At 43.9% G+C, this 15334-nt stretch overlaps 1 protein-coding gene across 1 annotated transcript; it reads left to right on the forward strand.

Annotated features, from left to right (window-relative positions):
* Positions 1–2153: 2153 nt before the first annotated feature.
* Positions 2154–2999, forward strand: LOC116409615 (olfactory receptor 11L1-like; the record flags this gene model as incomplete). Its single annotated transcript, XM_031898344.1, has 1 exon — positions 2154–2999. A coding segment is annotated over exon 1 (846 nt), but the record flags the coding sequence as incomplete, so codon positions are not given.
* Positions 3000–15334: the final 12335 nt, after the last annotated feature.

The following is a 15334-nucleotide window of genomic DNA, read 5'->3' on the forward strand; positions in this document are numbered from 1 at the left end:
CTGTATTTCTATAAACTGAGCAGCTATAAATAATATCAGACTGTAGTGCATTCTAAAACACCACTATTGACTACTCTTCAGTATGGCTAAGGTTCATAATCTGTACTTTTGGCCCTTTTTAGTTTAGCCTACCCTAAACAGAACATGGGTTTACTGGGGCTCATTTATGAACACTGGGCCAATTGGCAGATGGGTAGTAACCCATAGCAACCAATCACTGACTGACTTTTCTCAGCCAGCTGCAAGTTGAATTTGCCACCAAAAGCCTTGTGTGCATGGATGTTTCAGCTTCCCCACAGTTCAATGGTGTGTAACCCCTTATTTGGCTGTAAAAACAGGCAGTGCCAGCCAGAATGTGTTTAGATTATGGGGTACATGGGACTCAATCCCTCAGACGAGCTTTTGCTAAGTGGAAATATCCCGGGGCGCAGTGCAACTACAACTCGCTGATGCTGTGTGTAAAATAAATGGAAAATAATGGACTCCAAAAGGTTTTTGCTGATGAACAAATGATAATTAGTTTATTGTCCCAGACAATTAGCTCACAGGGTTAGATCATACTCACAATTGCAGACATAGCAGTAGCCCCCTCTGAGGACAACAAGAGAGGATGCCCACCAGTTTATCTCATGTTTATGTGGTAACATTTTGTTTGCTGTGCGCTAAAAGATGCACCAGTTTTTAAAGTACCCCTTGTACATGGTCTACTCATGCCCCTTCTTGCCTACACCCTCAACTTGCCTCCAAGACAAAATTAAAAAAACGGACACCTACTTTGAGTGCAGCATTATCAAGGGGTCACTGGTTGGGGTTCACTGCTCTCACATCTTCACTAGCTTCTGTCCTAATTCAAGTTCCTTTGTTACACACTTACCATTGCCCTGAATGAGCTTTCTCCTGCCAGGTTATGACACTAAAGAGTCCAACACTAGTGTACAGAACCTCTCTCTACTCAGTATATTACTGAGCACTTTAAAAAGAAATAAGAAATGAAATTGCTCAGCATTGTCCTCCTAGCCATCCACCAGTCCCTCTGTGAATCAAGACATTTCAGAACCTCCTCACTCATCTTACTACATTCTCTCTTAATCCTATTCCTTACAAGCTTTTTTTTCAAGCCCAACGTATCTAGTCCATCATCCCTTTCTAAACTTGAATCATTCCCTCATAATTAAGACCTGCCCTAACTACCTCTGTACTGAGAAAAGCCTTCTTGATCCCTCCAGGCTCAGTAATCTCAATTCCCAACTTTTTGCTTCCCATGCACTCTAATCTACTTTAGTGCTAAGTATATAACCAACTGGACAATCTGTTTGTTTACTGAGCATTCCTCAAAAATAGTGATGAGAAAAATTTTTCTCCAAGCATGGATTTGCTGCAAAATTTCACCTTTTGCCATTGGCAAATTTTGTTGTGGGGTATTTCAATGGTGAACTCACTTAATCGCTATACAACAATAATAGTTAGAAATTGAAATTTCTTAATACAAACTCTTAATTACTCTATGGACTGTTTATTTTTAGTGACACAGGAGGCTCTGGAGATGTCTCAGAAGGTTTGCCATGTGTGTATATTAGACTGCTGGTTGATAAAAAGAGAACTCTTTGACACTTGCACTGGATACACCATTCTGGGGGCCAGAGATCCGCTCAGTGTAATATTGAAAGACTGTGTCTCCAGGATGCTCAGTTTATTAAGCTGGTACTACGGTTGGTACTATGTTACTGGGGATTCAAGGTAAAACTGGGTCACATTAAACACTAAAATATGTTCATTTACACGTCACTGCATAATGTTTTTTGTTCTAAAACTGTGTTTCTAAATGGTTTGAATGCCACGTCAATTTGTTCTGCCATAGTAACAACGATTTATTTTGTCTACTTTTTGTCTGTTTTGTCATTTAGCAGCAAAAAACCCTACTTTATAGGCTCATATTCCTCCATTTCTTATATACTAAGCCCCTTTGTTGCACCGTTAGAGTCAGTATTGCTGAGCTGCTCTGAAGGCTATTGTAGATCTATAGTGGACGTGTACTCTACAGCATCTGGAAGAATATATAAAATCACAAGTAGTCATAAGGAAGTCAGAAAAGCAAAGGATTTCCTTTACAATTAAATGGACTTGTGCTCTTTAAAAAAATGAAGAACCACTCAATGGTCACTGAGATTTTCCTTTTGGGATTTCAGCATCTCAACAATTTCAGGATCCTGACTTTTTCTTTGATTCTTTTGATTCACATACTGACCACAACTGAAAATGCCCTTGTCATAGCATTGGTAACAGTCAGCCGAGGTCTTCAGTCTCCCATGTTCTTCTTTCTCCAACAACTCTCCTTATCTGATCTCCTGCAGTCTATGGTTATTGTTCCCATCATGCTCAGAACTGTAATGAATGAAGGAATAAAAATACCCCTTATTGGCTGTTTTGTACAACTTTATTTATTTGGTATCACTGAAACTTTACAGTGTTTCCTTCTAACTGTGATGTCCTATGACAGATATCTGGCCATCTGCAATCCCCTGCGTTATTCTTCACTAATGAGCCACAGAGTCTGTGTTAAACTAATTGCCATGTCATGGCTGCTTGCCCTTAGCTTTACACCAGTTGCTGTGATTTCTGCAGCTACACAAGAGTTCTGCAACCAAAATACCATCAACCATTTCTTCTGTGATTACTTTCCTCTCCTGGAACTTTCCTGCTCAGACACCTCCTTGGCACGGATATTGACAATTGCATTGTGTTTTCCTTCACTTCTTTTCCCCTTCATGCTCATCGTTGGATCCTATATCTGTATTGCCCATGAAATCCTAAAGATAGTGTCCAGTATTGGGAGACAAAAAGCCTTCTCCACCTGCAGCTCCCACTTGGCCGTGGTCTCCATATTTTATGGGACTCTCATTGTTACTTATGTGGTTCCCACAAGAAACCAGTCACAGACCATTAGCAAACTTCTTTCCCTTTTATACACTGTAGTGACTCCTTTTATTAACCCAATGATTTACAGCTTGAAAAGTGCAGATATGAAAAATGCACTTGAAAATATTATACAATAAAAAACATTTACAAAGCTTAAACCTTGGTTTACAATTGTTTTTTTCTACAAATTGTTAATAAAACATAATGGCATTGGTATATATAATAAGCGTATTCATGTTTTAGAGTGAGAGCAGCCACATGATTTCCCACAAGACCATTTATAGCTCAAAAGTCTCCTACTGGTCTCCTACTGGTTTTTTTTGTCAAGAAAGCTGAAGATCCCCTACAACAGTGATCCCCAACCAGTGGCTCAGGGGCAACATGTTGCTCCCCAACGCCTTGAATGTTGCTCTCAGTTCCCCCAAACCAGGGAGTTATCTTTGAATTCCTGACTTGGGGGCAAGCTTTGGTTGAATAAAAACAAGATTTACTATCTGTAATGTCAGGAACCGTCGCCGCTCCCGCTCCCTACCTGCTCCTGGTGTGCGGCGGCGTCTTCCTTCTCAGCGCGGCGAATCCAAGATGGCGGCGCCCAGGACTCCACGTGGGCGCAAGGACGCCGGCGCGATGACGTCACGCGCTATGGCGCCAAATTCAAACTCAAAAAGACGCCAGTGACCCAGGTTCAATGCCCGAGTATAGCTCAACATACCTATTGTGTTCCTGGGTCTCTAATATTCTTATCTGCTTCCTGTTGCTGGTTATTTGCCTGTTTCTGACCTTGAACCTTGCTGCCTGCCTTTAGTGACCTTTGCCTGAACCTGACCTCTCTATTGGATTATCCTGCATCTGTACTTCGCTCGGACTCGCTGGAAGCGGCCTTCCTCCTTGATCCTGACTTCACCTCTCCCGTGGGTGCCGGAGGCCCCCGCTGACATTATACTCGGGCCATGGATCCCGAGGAAGCGGTACCGGACGTCGGAAGAGCCCTTCGCGGGCTGGCGTCCCGTATGGAGGCGTATGAATCCCAGCAAGTCAGAATTGGGCAAGTACTTGATTCCATTTTGTCCCGTTTGCCCGTTACTCCCGCTGTCGCGGAAATTCCTCCTGCTGTGGTGGTTCCTCTGCCAGCGATGCCGCCAGCTCGTGAGCCACGAATACCTCCTCCTCCGCGCTACAGTGGCAATCCGCAGTCCTGCAGGGGATTCGTGACTCAATGCCAGATTCAGTTTGAGTTCCAACCTTCCCAATTCTCCTGTGAACGAGCGAAGGTGGGCTACGTTATGTCTCGTCTGGAGGGCAAACCACTGGAATGGGCAACTTCTCTCTGGGAGAGTCAGTCACCCCTGACATTTGATGTGAAGGAATTTCTACAGATGTTCAGAACCATCTTCGATGCCCCTGGTCGGGTCGCTACTGCCTCTTCACGCCTGCTGCAAATCCGCCAGGGCAGTCTCGGTGCCAGTGAGTATGCCATAGACTTTAGAACCCTCATGGCGGAAACTTCCTGGAATGAGGAGGCTTATAAGGCAGTCTTCTATCAAGGCCTATCGTCCCGTCTGAAGGATGACCTGGTATCCAGAGATCTACCTGACTCCCTTGAAGATTTGATTGCTCTCGCTATTAAGGTAGACACTCGCCTTAAGGAACATCAGGCTGACAAAGAGCGGAGTAAAAAGTCTCATCCAGTCCTGGCTCCGCGCTTCCAGAACCCTATGATACCACCGTCTTCCCCGCAGTTTACCTCTTCCCCTTCGGAGGAACCCATGCAACTTGGGAAGGCTCGACTATCTGCACAAGAGAAGCTTCGGAGACGCCTTTCCGGCCTATGTCTATACTGCGGCGGACAATCCCACTTAGCGGTTTCCTGCCCTGTCAAGCTGGGGAATTCTCCTGCTTCAAGTAAGACTATTGTTTCTTTTGCTGGTAGTATTGTTCCTAAGTCAGCGGAACAATCTCACCAATTTCATGTTCCTGTGCAGATCCGGTTGCCCTCCCAGGCAATTCCAGTCTCAGCTTTCCTTGATTCCGGAGCTGCAGGAAACTTTATGGACTTGGCATTCGCAAGAAAGGTTGGCATTTCCCTCTTTCCAGTGACTCCTCCTATTCGGGTCCTCGCCATCGATGACAGACCTCTCTCCACGGACACCATCACTTTAACCACCGGTGAACTATCTGTGCAGATTGGAGCACTACATCTGGAAAAGATGTCATTCCTGATCATCCCATGTCCTTCGTCTCCTGTTGTGCTGGGGTTGCCATGGCTACGACTCCATAACCCCTCCATTGACTGGTCATCGGGTCAAATCTCCCGTTGGAGTCAGTACTGCCAAAGACATTGTTTAATTCCTCAGCCACTCCAGCGGGTTACAGTCTCCTCTACGAGTCTTTCAGCTCTGCCCTCCGTCTACAGGGATTTCTCTGATGTTTTTTGTAAAAAGTCAGCAGAGTTTCTTCCCCCGCATCGACGGTATGACTGCCCTATTGATCTCCTTCCTGGAATCATGCCACCCCGTGGGCGGACCTATCCCTTATCCCCTGCGGAGACGGCTGCCATGAAGGAGTATGTCTCTGAGAATCTCCAGCGTGGATTTATCCGTCCTTCTACCTCTCCAGCAGGAGCTGGCTTCTTTTTTGTCGAAAAGAAGGACGGTGGACTCCGCCCCTGTATTGACTACCGGGGTCTCAATAAAATAACTGTTAAGAACAGATACCCTTTACCCCTTATTTCAGAACTTTTTGACCAACTAAAAGGGGCCAAGATTTTCTCTAAGTTAGATCTCCGTGGGGCCTATAATCTCATCAGGATCCGAGAGGGCGATGAGTGGAAGACGGCTTTCAATACCCGTGATGGGCATTACGAGTACCTCGTGATGCCCTTCGGCCTCTGCAACGCTCCAGCCGTCTTCCAAGAGTTCGTAAACGATATTTTTCGGGACCTCCTGGGGAGGTCTGTTGTCGTGTACCTGGATGACATCCTTATCTTCTCTCAAGATTTGGAGACCCATCGCTCCCAAGTCAAAGAGGCCCTTTCTCGCCTTAGAGAAAATTCTCTTTTCGCCAAGTTGGAGAAATGCACTTTTGAAGTACCAAAGATCTCCTTCCTGGGCTACATTATCTCGTCTAGGGGCTTCGAAATGGATCCTGCCAAGGTATCTGCTATCCAGAAGTGGCCACTCCCCCAGAGTACTAAAGCAATCCAGAGGTTTATAGGATTTGCGAACTATTACCGCCAGTTCATTGAAGGCTTTTCTTCACGCATTGCTCCTATCCTTTCCCTCATCCGCAAAGGAGGGAGACCCAATTGTTGGCCCCCTGTGGCCCTTGAAGCCTTCCAGTCCCTGAAGGATGCCTTCATTTCTGCCTCTGTTCTTCGACACCCGGAGCCCCATCTACCCTTCTTTATTGAAGTCGACGCCTCTGATGTAGGAGCAGGTGCTATTCTTTCCCAGAGACATTCTGCAGATGGTAAGCTCCATCCATGTGCATACTTCTCCAAGAAGTTTTCCTCCGCCGAGCAGAATTACGACATTGGGAATCGTGAACTCCTGGCTGTCAAACTCGCCCTCGAGGAATGGCGACACCTCTTAGAGGGAGCATCTCATCCGGTCACGATCTATACCGATCATAAGAACCTAGAATTTCTACAGTCTCTAAAGAGACAGAATCCCCGTCAGGCGAGGTGGTCGCTTTTCTTCTCCCGTTTCAATTTTGTCCTGACGTATCGTCCTGGGACCAAGAATCGGAAGGCAGACGCCCTGTCCCGGAGTTTCTCTCCAGAGGATCGTCTACCTATAGAGCAAGAGCCTATCATTCCTCCATCCAGGATCATTGCCTCTGTATTGCCCCAATTCGCTGAACAAATACTGCTAAGCCAGTCTGCCGCTCCTCCAGATACTCCCATAGGGATGGCATTTGTACCTCCTGAGTTACGCCTTCCCATTCTCCAGCAGACTCATAGCTCCAAACAAGCCGGCCACCCTGGTTCTGAAAAAACTCTTGAACTTCTTCGACGCCTAGTTTGGTGGCCGACCATCCGCAAGGATGTCCGAGACTTTGTCGCAGCTTGTACTGTATGTGCCACCACTAAAGCCAGCCACTCTCGACCCTGCGGTCTTCTGCATCCTTTACCAGTACCCTCTCGCCCATGGACGCATTTGGGTATGGACTTTATTGTGGAGTTACCGCCCTCCTCTGGTAACACTGTCATTTGGGTAGTGATTGACCGCTTCAGCAAGATGGCACACTTCGTACCCTTGAGGAAACTCCCCTCGGCTGTAGAACTGGCTCAACTCTTCATACAGCATATCTTTCGTTTGCATGGTTTCCCTGTGGAAATTGTCTCCGATAGGGGGTCTCAGTTTGTGTCCAGATTTTGGCGCTCCTTGTGCAAGTCTCTGGGAGTATCTCTTCAGTTCTCCTCGGCCTATCACCCTCAGACCAATGGGGCAGCAGAGCGTGTCAACCAAGCTCTTGAACAATTTCTGCGAAACCATGTTTCCCTTTGCCAAGACGACTGGTCAGATTTACTCCCGTGGGCAGAATTCGCTCACAACAATGCCAGTCATTCCTCCACTGGAAGATCTCCTTTCTTGTCAGTGCATGGTCAACATCCTTTGGCCTTCCCTCAAGATTTTCTCCTCTCCGAAGTTCCCGCTGCAGATGACCTGGCGGCTCACATGTCTGTTATCTGGGCTGCCACCAAGTCTAATTTGGAGAAAAGTTCCCTGGTACACAAAACCTTCGCTGATCGTCGGAGAAAGCCTTCCCCTCCATACAAGGTTGGTGAAAAAGTCTGGCTTTCTTCCAAGAACATCCGCTTGAAGGTACCATCTCCGAAACTGGGTCCCAAGTTCCTGGGTCCCTTCTCCATCTCTGAGGTGATCAATCCAGTGGCTGTCCGTCTACAACTTCCCCCAGAGATGCGGATTCCTAACGTGTTCCACGTTTCCTTATTGAAGCCAGTAGTGTTCAATCACTTCTCCTCTGCTCAGTCCCCTCCTTCTGCCGTCCTCGTGGATGATCAGCAAGAGTACGAGGTTGAGAAAATTCTAGATTCTAGGCTCTCCAGGGGATCACTCCAATACCTCGTCCAATGGAAGGGATTCGGCCCTGAGGAATGCTCCTGGGAGAAAGATTCTGATGTACATGCTCCTCGTCTTGTGAAGGCGTTCCATGGTCAATTTCCTCAGAAGCCTCGGCCTGGTGGTCCAGTGGCCCCCCGTGGGGGGGGGGGTACTGTCAGGAACCGTCGCCGCTCCCGCTCCCTACCTGCTCCTGGTGTGCGGCGGCGTCTTCCTTCTCAGCGCGGCGAATCCAAGATGGCGGCGCCCAGGACTCCACGTGGGCGCAAGGACGCCGGCGCGATGACGTCACGCGCTATGGCGCCAAATTCAAACTCAAAAAGACGCCAGTGACCCAGGTTCAATGCCCGAGTATAGCTCAACATACCTATTGTGTTCCTGGGTCTCTAATATTCTTATCTGCTTCCTGTTGCTGGTTATTTGCCTGTTTCTGACCTTGAACCTTGCTGCCTGCCTTTAGTGACCTTTGCCTGAACCTGACCTCTCTATTGGATTATCCTGCATCTGTACTTCGCTCGGACTCGCTGGAAGCGGCCTTCCTCCTTGATCCTGACTTCACCTCTCCCGTGGGTGCCGGAGGCCCCCGCTGACATGTAAGCTGATAGGGTGCATAGAGGCTGCCTAAAGCCAATCCTAGACCTTATTTGGCTCCTCCATGAACTTTGATGGTGCTTGTGTTGCTCTCCAAGTCTTTTTACATTTGATTGTGGCTCACAAGTAAGAAAGGTTGGGGACCCCTGCCCTACAATATTTAATTCCTACTGTGATCAAATAATTTATACTTGGTAGATGGAACCCAAAATCCTTAGCAATATTTGCTGGATAAAAGTCATTGAGGTCATATTCTGGTATCACTTATAAAAGGGGATATATATTCTTCAGTCAGTCAAATTCTTTGCTAACGAGCAAGGCAACCATCAAGGTGAAGGTAAGAACGATCTCAGTGCAATAAATGTTACATTTATCTCGTTATTTATCTTTAGAAGGAAACAAAAGGGGGAAAAAAGGGAGGTAGCAAACTTAAAAAGACACAAAAAGCCGACAGATGAAATATTCAGTTACTCTGATATTGGATACGATATCTAATAAAATATACTGTTCAAGATTTACTGATACATTTTTATAACTTAAGCTTCCAGTTGTCATATGCAGAGGTTCATAGTATAATACTACCTTTTGCTATAGTTATCAAAAATGCCAATTTTTGGCAAACACAATTCTTAAACCTTTAGCCAAGTAGTTGTGTATTAGAGATACTTATTTTTTATTGATGCTGTAAAGTCTTCCATTAACCTTTTAACTGCCAGCCATTTTGGTCAAAGTGGAACTTGTATTGCCAGGCAGTTTTTGAACATTTTGCACTGTTTTACTTTAGGGGCCTTTCCTCGGGGGGGACTTTTAGTTTACCCAGGAAAACAGTATATAGTACGCTCACCCCAGAAAGTCCTATATTTTTGGAAAGTACGCATTCCCCCGAATCTAAAATGGGTACCTGTGTCTTTCTACTCCGAAGTACCAAGCTGCAAACCTTTTCTAAATTTATCAATTTTGATTACATTTTCAAAAATCCCCTCAAAGCTTCCACTTTGCAGCATCTTTTCTCCCACATAGCATTAGGTACCAAGATAAAACACCCTTAATTTGAACACAAAGGGTCCACTGAACAGTTTGATGCCCAATATGTATAGGTTTACCTAAGTATGTGGCATGTAGGGGCCCCAATGTGAACATACCCTCATATGATCTATCATTTCTGTCATTTCAGCTCCAGCAAAATCAACACATTCACATCATTATATGTGGGATAAAGCTAGTAAAACATACGCTCACCCCAGAAAGTGATATATTTTTGGAAAGTATGCATTCCCCTGAATCTAAAATGGGTACCCATGTCTTTCTACTCCAAAGTACCAAGCTGTAAAGCATTCCTAAATTTGGCAATTTTGATGACATTTCCAAAAATCCCCTCAAAGCTTCAATTTTGCAGCATCTTATCTCCCCCGTATCATTAGGTACCAGGATAAAACACCCTGATTTTTAATGCCAGGGGTCCACTGAACAGTTTGATGCCCAATATGTATAGGTTTACCTAGGTATGTGGCATGTAGGGGCCCCAATGTGAACATACCCCGATATGATCTATCATTTCTGTCATTTCAGCTCCAGCAAAATCAACACATTTCCATCATTTATGTGGGATAAAGCTAGTAAAAAGTACGCTCACCCCAGAAAGTCATATAATTTTGGAAAGTACGCATTCCCCCGAATCTAAAATGGGTACCTGTGTCTTTCTACTCTGAAGTACCAAGCTGCAAACCTTTTCTAAATTTATCAATTTTGATTACATTTTCAAAAATCCCCTCAAAGCTTCCACTTTGCAGCATCTTTTCTCCCACATAGCATTAGGTACCAAGATAAAACACCCTTAATTTGAACACAAGGGGTCCACTGAACAGTGTGATGCCTAATATGTATAGGTTTACCTAAGTATGTGGCATGTAGGGGCCCCAATAGGAACATACCCTCATATGATCTATCATTTCTGTCATTTTAGCTCCAGCAAAATCAACACATTTACATCATTATATGTGGGATAAAGCTAGTAGAAAGTATGCTCACCCCAGAACGTCATATATTTTTGGAAAGTACACATTCCCCCGAATCTAAAATGGGTACCCATGTCTTTCTACTCCAAAGTACCACGCTGTAAAGCTTTCCTAAATTTTGGCAATATTGCAGCATCTTATCTCCCACGTATCATTAGGTACCAAGTTAAAACACCCTGATTTTGAAAACCAGGGGTCCACTGAACAGTTTGATACCAAATATGTATAGGTTTACTTAAATATGTGGCATGTAGGGGCCCCAATAGGAACATACCCCCATATGATCTATCATTTCTGTCATTTTAGCTCCAGCAAAATCAACACATTCACATCATTATATGTGGGATAAATCTAGTAGAAAGTATGCTCACCCCAGAACGTCAGATATTTTTGGAAATTACACATTCCCCCGAATCTAAAATGGGTACCCATGTCTTTCTACTCCAAAGTACCAAGCCACAAAGCTTTTCTAAATTTGTCAATTTTGATGACATTTCCAAAAATCCCCTCAAAGCTTTCAATTTGCAGCATCTTATCTCCCACATAGTGTTAGGTACCAAGATAAAACACCATAAATTTGTACGCCAGGGGTCCACTGAATAGTTTGATACCCAATATGTATAGGTTTACCTAAATGTGTGGCATGTAGGGGCCCCAATGGGAACATATCCCCATAGGATCTATCATTTCAGCTCCTGCAAAATCAACACATTTACATCCTTTATGTGGAAAAAAAAAGTACACTCACCCCTGAAAGTCATATATTTTTGGAAAGTACACATTCCCTCGAATCTATAATGGGTACCCATGTCTTTCTACTCCAAAGTACCAAGCCGTAAAGCTTTCCTAAGTTAGCAGATTTTTATAATATTTCAGAAAATCACATAAAAATGTTGCAATTTGCTGTATTTATCTCTTACAATTTCTTGATAAAGATCAGATAAAGGCAAATCACCCCAAATAGGAACACCTAAGGTCTACTGAACAATTTGATGCCCAATATGCATAGATATACCAAAGTCTGTGGTGTGTACTGACCCCAAAATGAAAATAGCGCATATGGATTTCTCGCCTGCCAACTCAGCTTTTGCACACAGAGCCCCCTGTCAGCGTATTATGTGCCGTAACCCCCCTAACTATACAGAGACCCCCAGAAAACCATATAGTTTTGGAACGTACACATTCTGATGAATTCAAAATAGGCAAAGTTATTTTTGTACACCAAAGTTACACCTGGCAAAGTTATGCTAAAAACAGATCAGGAACACTAATACAAGGATATTGCCCAGGGGGCTGTCATCGCTAAAAACTCTTGTGCCGCTTCTGCAGAAGGCACCTTGTTCGCAGTTAAAGGGTTAAACATATTTCATTTGCTATCTGGTACCACTTATCTGTGGTAGGCGGAGTCTCTTTTCTCCAATTTTTGGAAAAAGTGCATTAGCTAATACCAGCTATTGGAGTAAATGATCTCTATTACTGGTGTCAGTAGGCTCGTATCTATGAGACAGCACTATGAATAACGCTTCCAGTTTAACTTGGCAACCTATTATCTCAGAGCAGATGGCAGATATCTGGGACCAGTAGGTTTGTAGTTTTGGGCGATGAACTATATGTGGGCCATATCGCCTTTTCCTATATTTTATATCTCCAGCATAAGTTGGAGTTCTATAATGGTAGATGTAAAGTTTGGTGGAGAAGAATGAATGGTTTGCTGCTGTTTCCATGGTTTGGACTGGGCTTTGTGTCCCATAAAAGCAAACCTTAAGGCTCCATCATACAATGACATTCCTGACATGCTCCTTTTTGCCTACTCCCCTGTAATGGACACCCGTCCTGTTTTCTGCCTGATGTAACAGTGAAGGGGGTTCGTCTCTTGTGCCAAACATGTGTTGGAAAACAGTTTACACTTTATCCCCAAGTGATTCCTACCTGTCAAACATCTCATTTTATAATTATAACATTGGACCTCACTTTACTGCCATAACAGCCTTCTGTGCAGGGGTTCCTCTAGTTCATTGTGGAATGTGATTCCATGCTGCCCCAAATGCATTAGTAAGGTTGGGCACTGATGTTAGGGATCTTGCCTTGCTCATAGTCAGCATTTCATTTCATCCCACAGGGTTTCAGTTGGTTTGAGCTTAGGGCTCTGTACTGCATTGTCATGCTGGGAGAGGAAAGGACCTTCCCTAAACTATTGTGACAAGGTAGGAAGAATGGAATTGCCAAGTAGAGTTAACATTTGTTTGAAATCAGGGAACGTGAGCAAACCATGAAAAACAGGCCCAGGACATTATTCCTCCTCCACCAAAGCTTACCATTAGCTTCATGCATTCAGTCAGTTAGCGTTCTCTTGATATTCCAACCTCAGATTTGTCCATTAGAGTTTTGGATGAGGAATCATTGCTCCATTGAAAAGGGTTCCATGGCAATAAACTTTACACTAGTGATGAGCGAATCTGTCCCGTTTCGTTTCGCCCAAAAATTTGCGAATCTTTCAAAAGATTCGCCAAACTGAGGAAAACCAGCGAAATGGAGAAAATGTTGCTCGTCAACAAAAATTTGTCGCCAGCCAATATTCTTTTGTCGCCAGCGGCTATTATTTTCTCGCACAGCTATTATTTCATTGCGTGGCTATTCTTTCGTCGCCTGCAGCTATTCTTTTGATGTGGGCGACAATTTCTGGACGCGCAGAGAATTTTTCCGCAGCAAATTTTTCCATCCGTTTCGCGAAACTATCCGCCAATGGTGAAACGAGGAAATTCGCCGCTTGGCTGGCAAAACATTTCGCCCATCACTACTTTACATGACTCTCGATGTTGAGAATGTGCATAATAACAGCTGAAAAACTTGTGAGCTACTGCCCAGCGATAAAAATGCATGGTCTAGACATGTTCCATTTCTCCTTTTCCTTTCTTCAAAGGGACCCCAAACGTTTTTTTACTCATGAGCCACAATCTTATGTAAAAAGTATTGGTGAGCCACACAAGCATGAAAAAATTCTTTGCGGGTGCCAAATAAGGGCTGTGATTGGCCCATGTGGACTTCTAGCCTGCAGGAGGCTCTGTGTTTCCAAAACTTGCCTCTAAGGCAAAAATTAAAAAATGGACACCTACTTTGAGTGCAGCATTATCAAAGGGGCGGTTAGCAACATGTTTCATGAGTCACTGGTTGGGGTTCACTGCTCTCACATCTTCACTAGCTTCTGTCCTAATTCAACTTCCTTTGTAACACACTTACCATTGCCGTGAATGAGCTTTCTCCTGCCAGGTTATGGCACTAAAGAGTCCAACACTAGTGTACAGAACCTCTCTCTACTCAAGATATTATTGAGCACTTTAAAAAGAAATAAGAAATGAAATTGCTCAGCATTGTCCTCCTAGCCATCCACCATTTTACTACATTCTCTCTTAATCCTATTCCTTACAAGCTTTTTTTTCAAGCCCAACCCATCTAGTCCATTGTCCCTCTCTAAACTTGAATCATTCCCTCAAAATTAAGGACTGCCCTAACTACCTCTGTACTGAGAAAAGCCTTCTTGATCCCTCCAGGCTCAGTAATCTCAATTCCCAACTTTTTGCTTCCCATGCACTCTAATCTACTTTAGTGCTAAGTATATAACCAACTGGACAATCTGCTTGTTTACTGAGCATTCCTCAAAAATAGTGATGAGAAAATTTTTTCTCCAAGCATGGATTTGCTGCAAAATTTCACCTTTTGCCATTGGCAAATTTTGTTGTGGGGTATTTCAATGGTGAACTCACTTAATCGATATACAACAATAATAGTTAGAAATTGAAATTTGTTAATACAAACTTAATTACTCTATGGACTGTTTATTTTTAGTGACACAGGAGGCTCTGGAGATGTCTCAGAAGGTTTGCCATGTGTGTATATTAGACTGCTGCTTGATAAAAAGAGAACTCTTTGACACTTGCACTGGATACACCATTCTGGGGGCCAGAGATCCGCTCAGTGTAATATTGAAAGACTGTGTCTCCAGGATGCTCAGTTTATTAAGCTGGTACTACGGTTGGTACTATGTTACTGGGGATTCAAGGTAAAACTGGGTCACATTAAACACTAAAATATGTTCATTTACACGTCACTGCATAATGTTTTTTGTTCTAAAACTGTGTTTCTAAATGGTTTGAATGCCACGTCAATTTGTTCTGCCATAGTAACGATTTATTTTGTCTACTTTTTGTCTGTTTTGTCATTTAGCAGCTAAAAACCCTTCTTTATAGGCTCATATTCCTCCATTTCTTATATACTAAGCCCCTTTGTTGCACCCTTGGAGTCAGTATTGCTGAGCTGCTCTGAAGGCCATTATAGATCTATAGTGGACATGTACTCTACAGCATCTGAAAGAAAATATAGATTCACAAGTAGTCATAAGGAAGTCGGAAAAGCAAAGGATTTCTGTTACAATTAAATGGAATTTTGCTCTTTAAAAAAATGCAGAACCACTCAATGGTCACTGAGATTTGCCTTTTGGGATTTCAGCATCTCAACAATTTCAGGATCCTGACTTTTTCTTTGATTCTTTTGATTCACATACTGACCACAGCTGAAAATGCCCTTGTCATAGCATTGGTAACAGTCAGCCGAGGTCTTCAGTCTCCCATGTTCTTCTTTCTCCAACAACTCTCCTTCTCTGATCTCCTGCTGTCTGTGCTTATTGTGCCCACCCTGCTCAGAACTGTAATGAATGAAGGAGCTAAAATATCC

The sequence above is a fragment of the Xenopus tropicalis genome, chromosome 3 (genome assembly GCF_000004195.4).
Source record: "Xenopus tropicalis strain Nigerian chromosome 3, UCB_Xtro_10.0, whole genome shotgun sequence".
NCBI classification, from domain to species: domain Eukaryota; kingdom Metazoa; phylum Chordata; class Amphibia; order Anura; family Pipidae; genus Xenopus; species Xenopus tropicalis.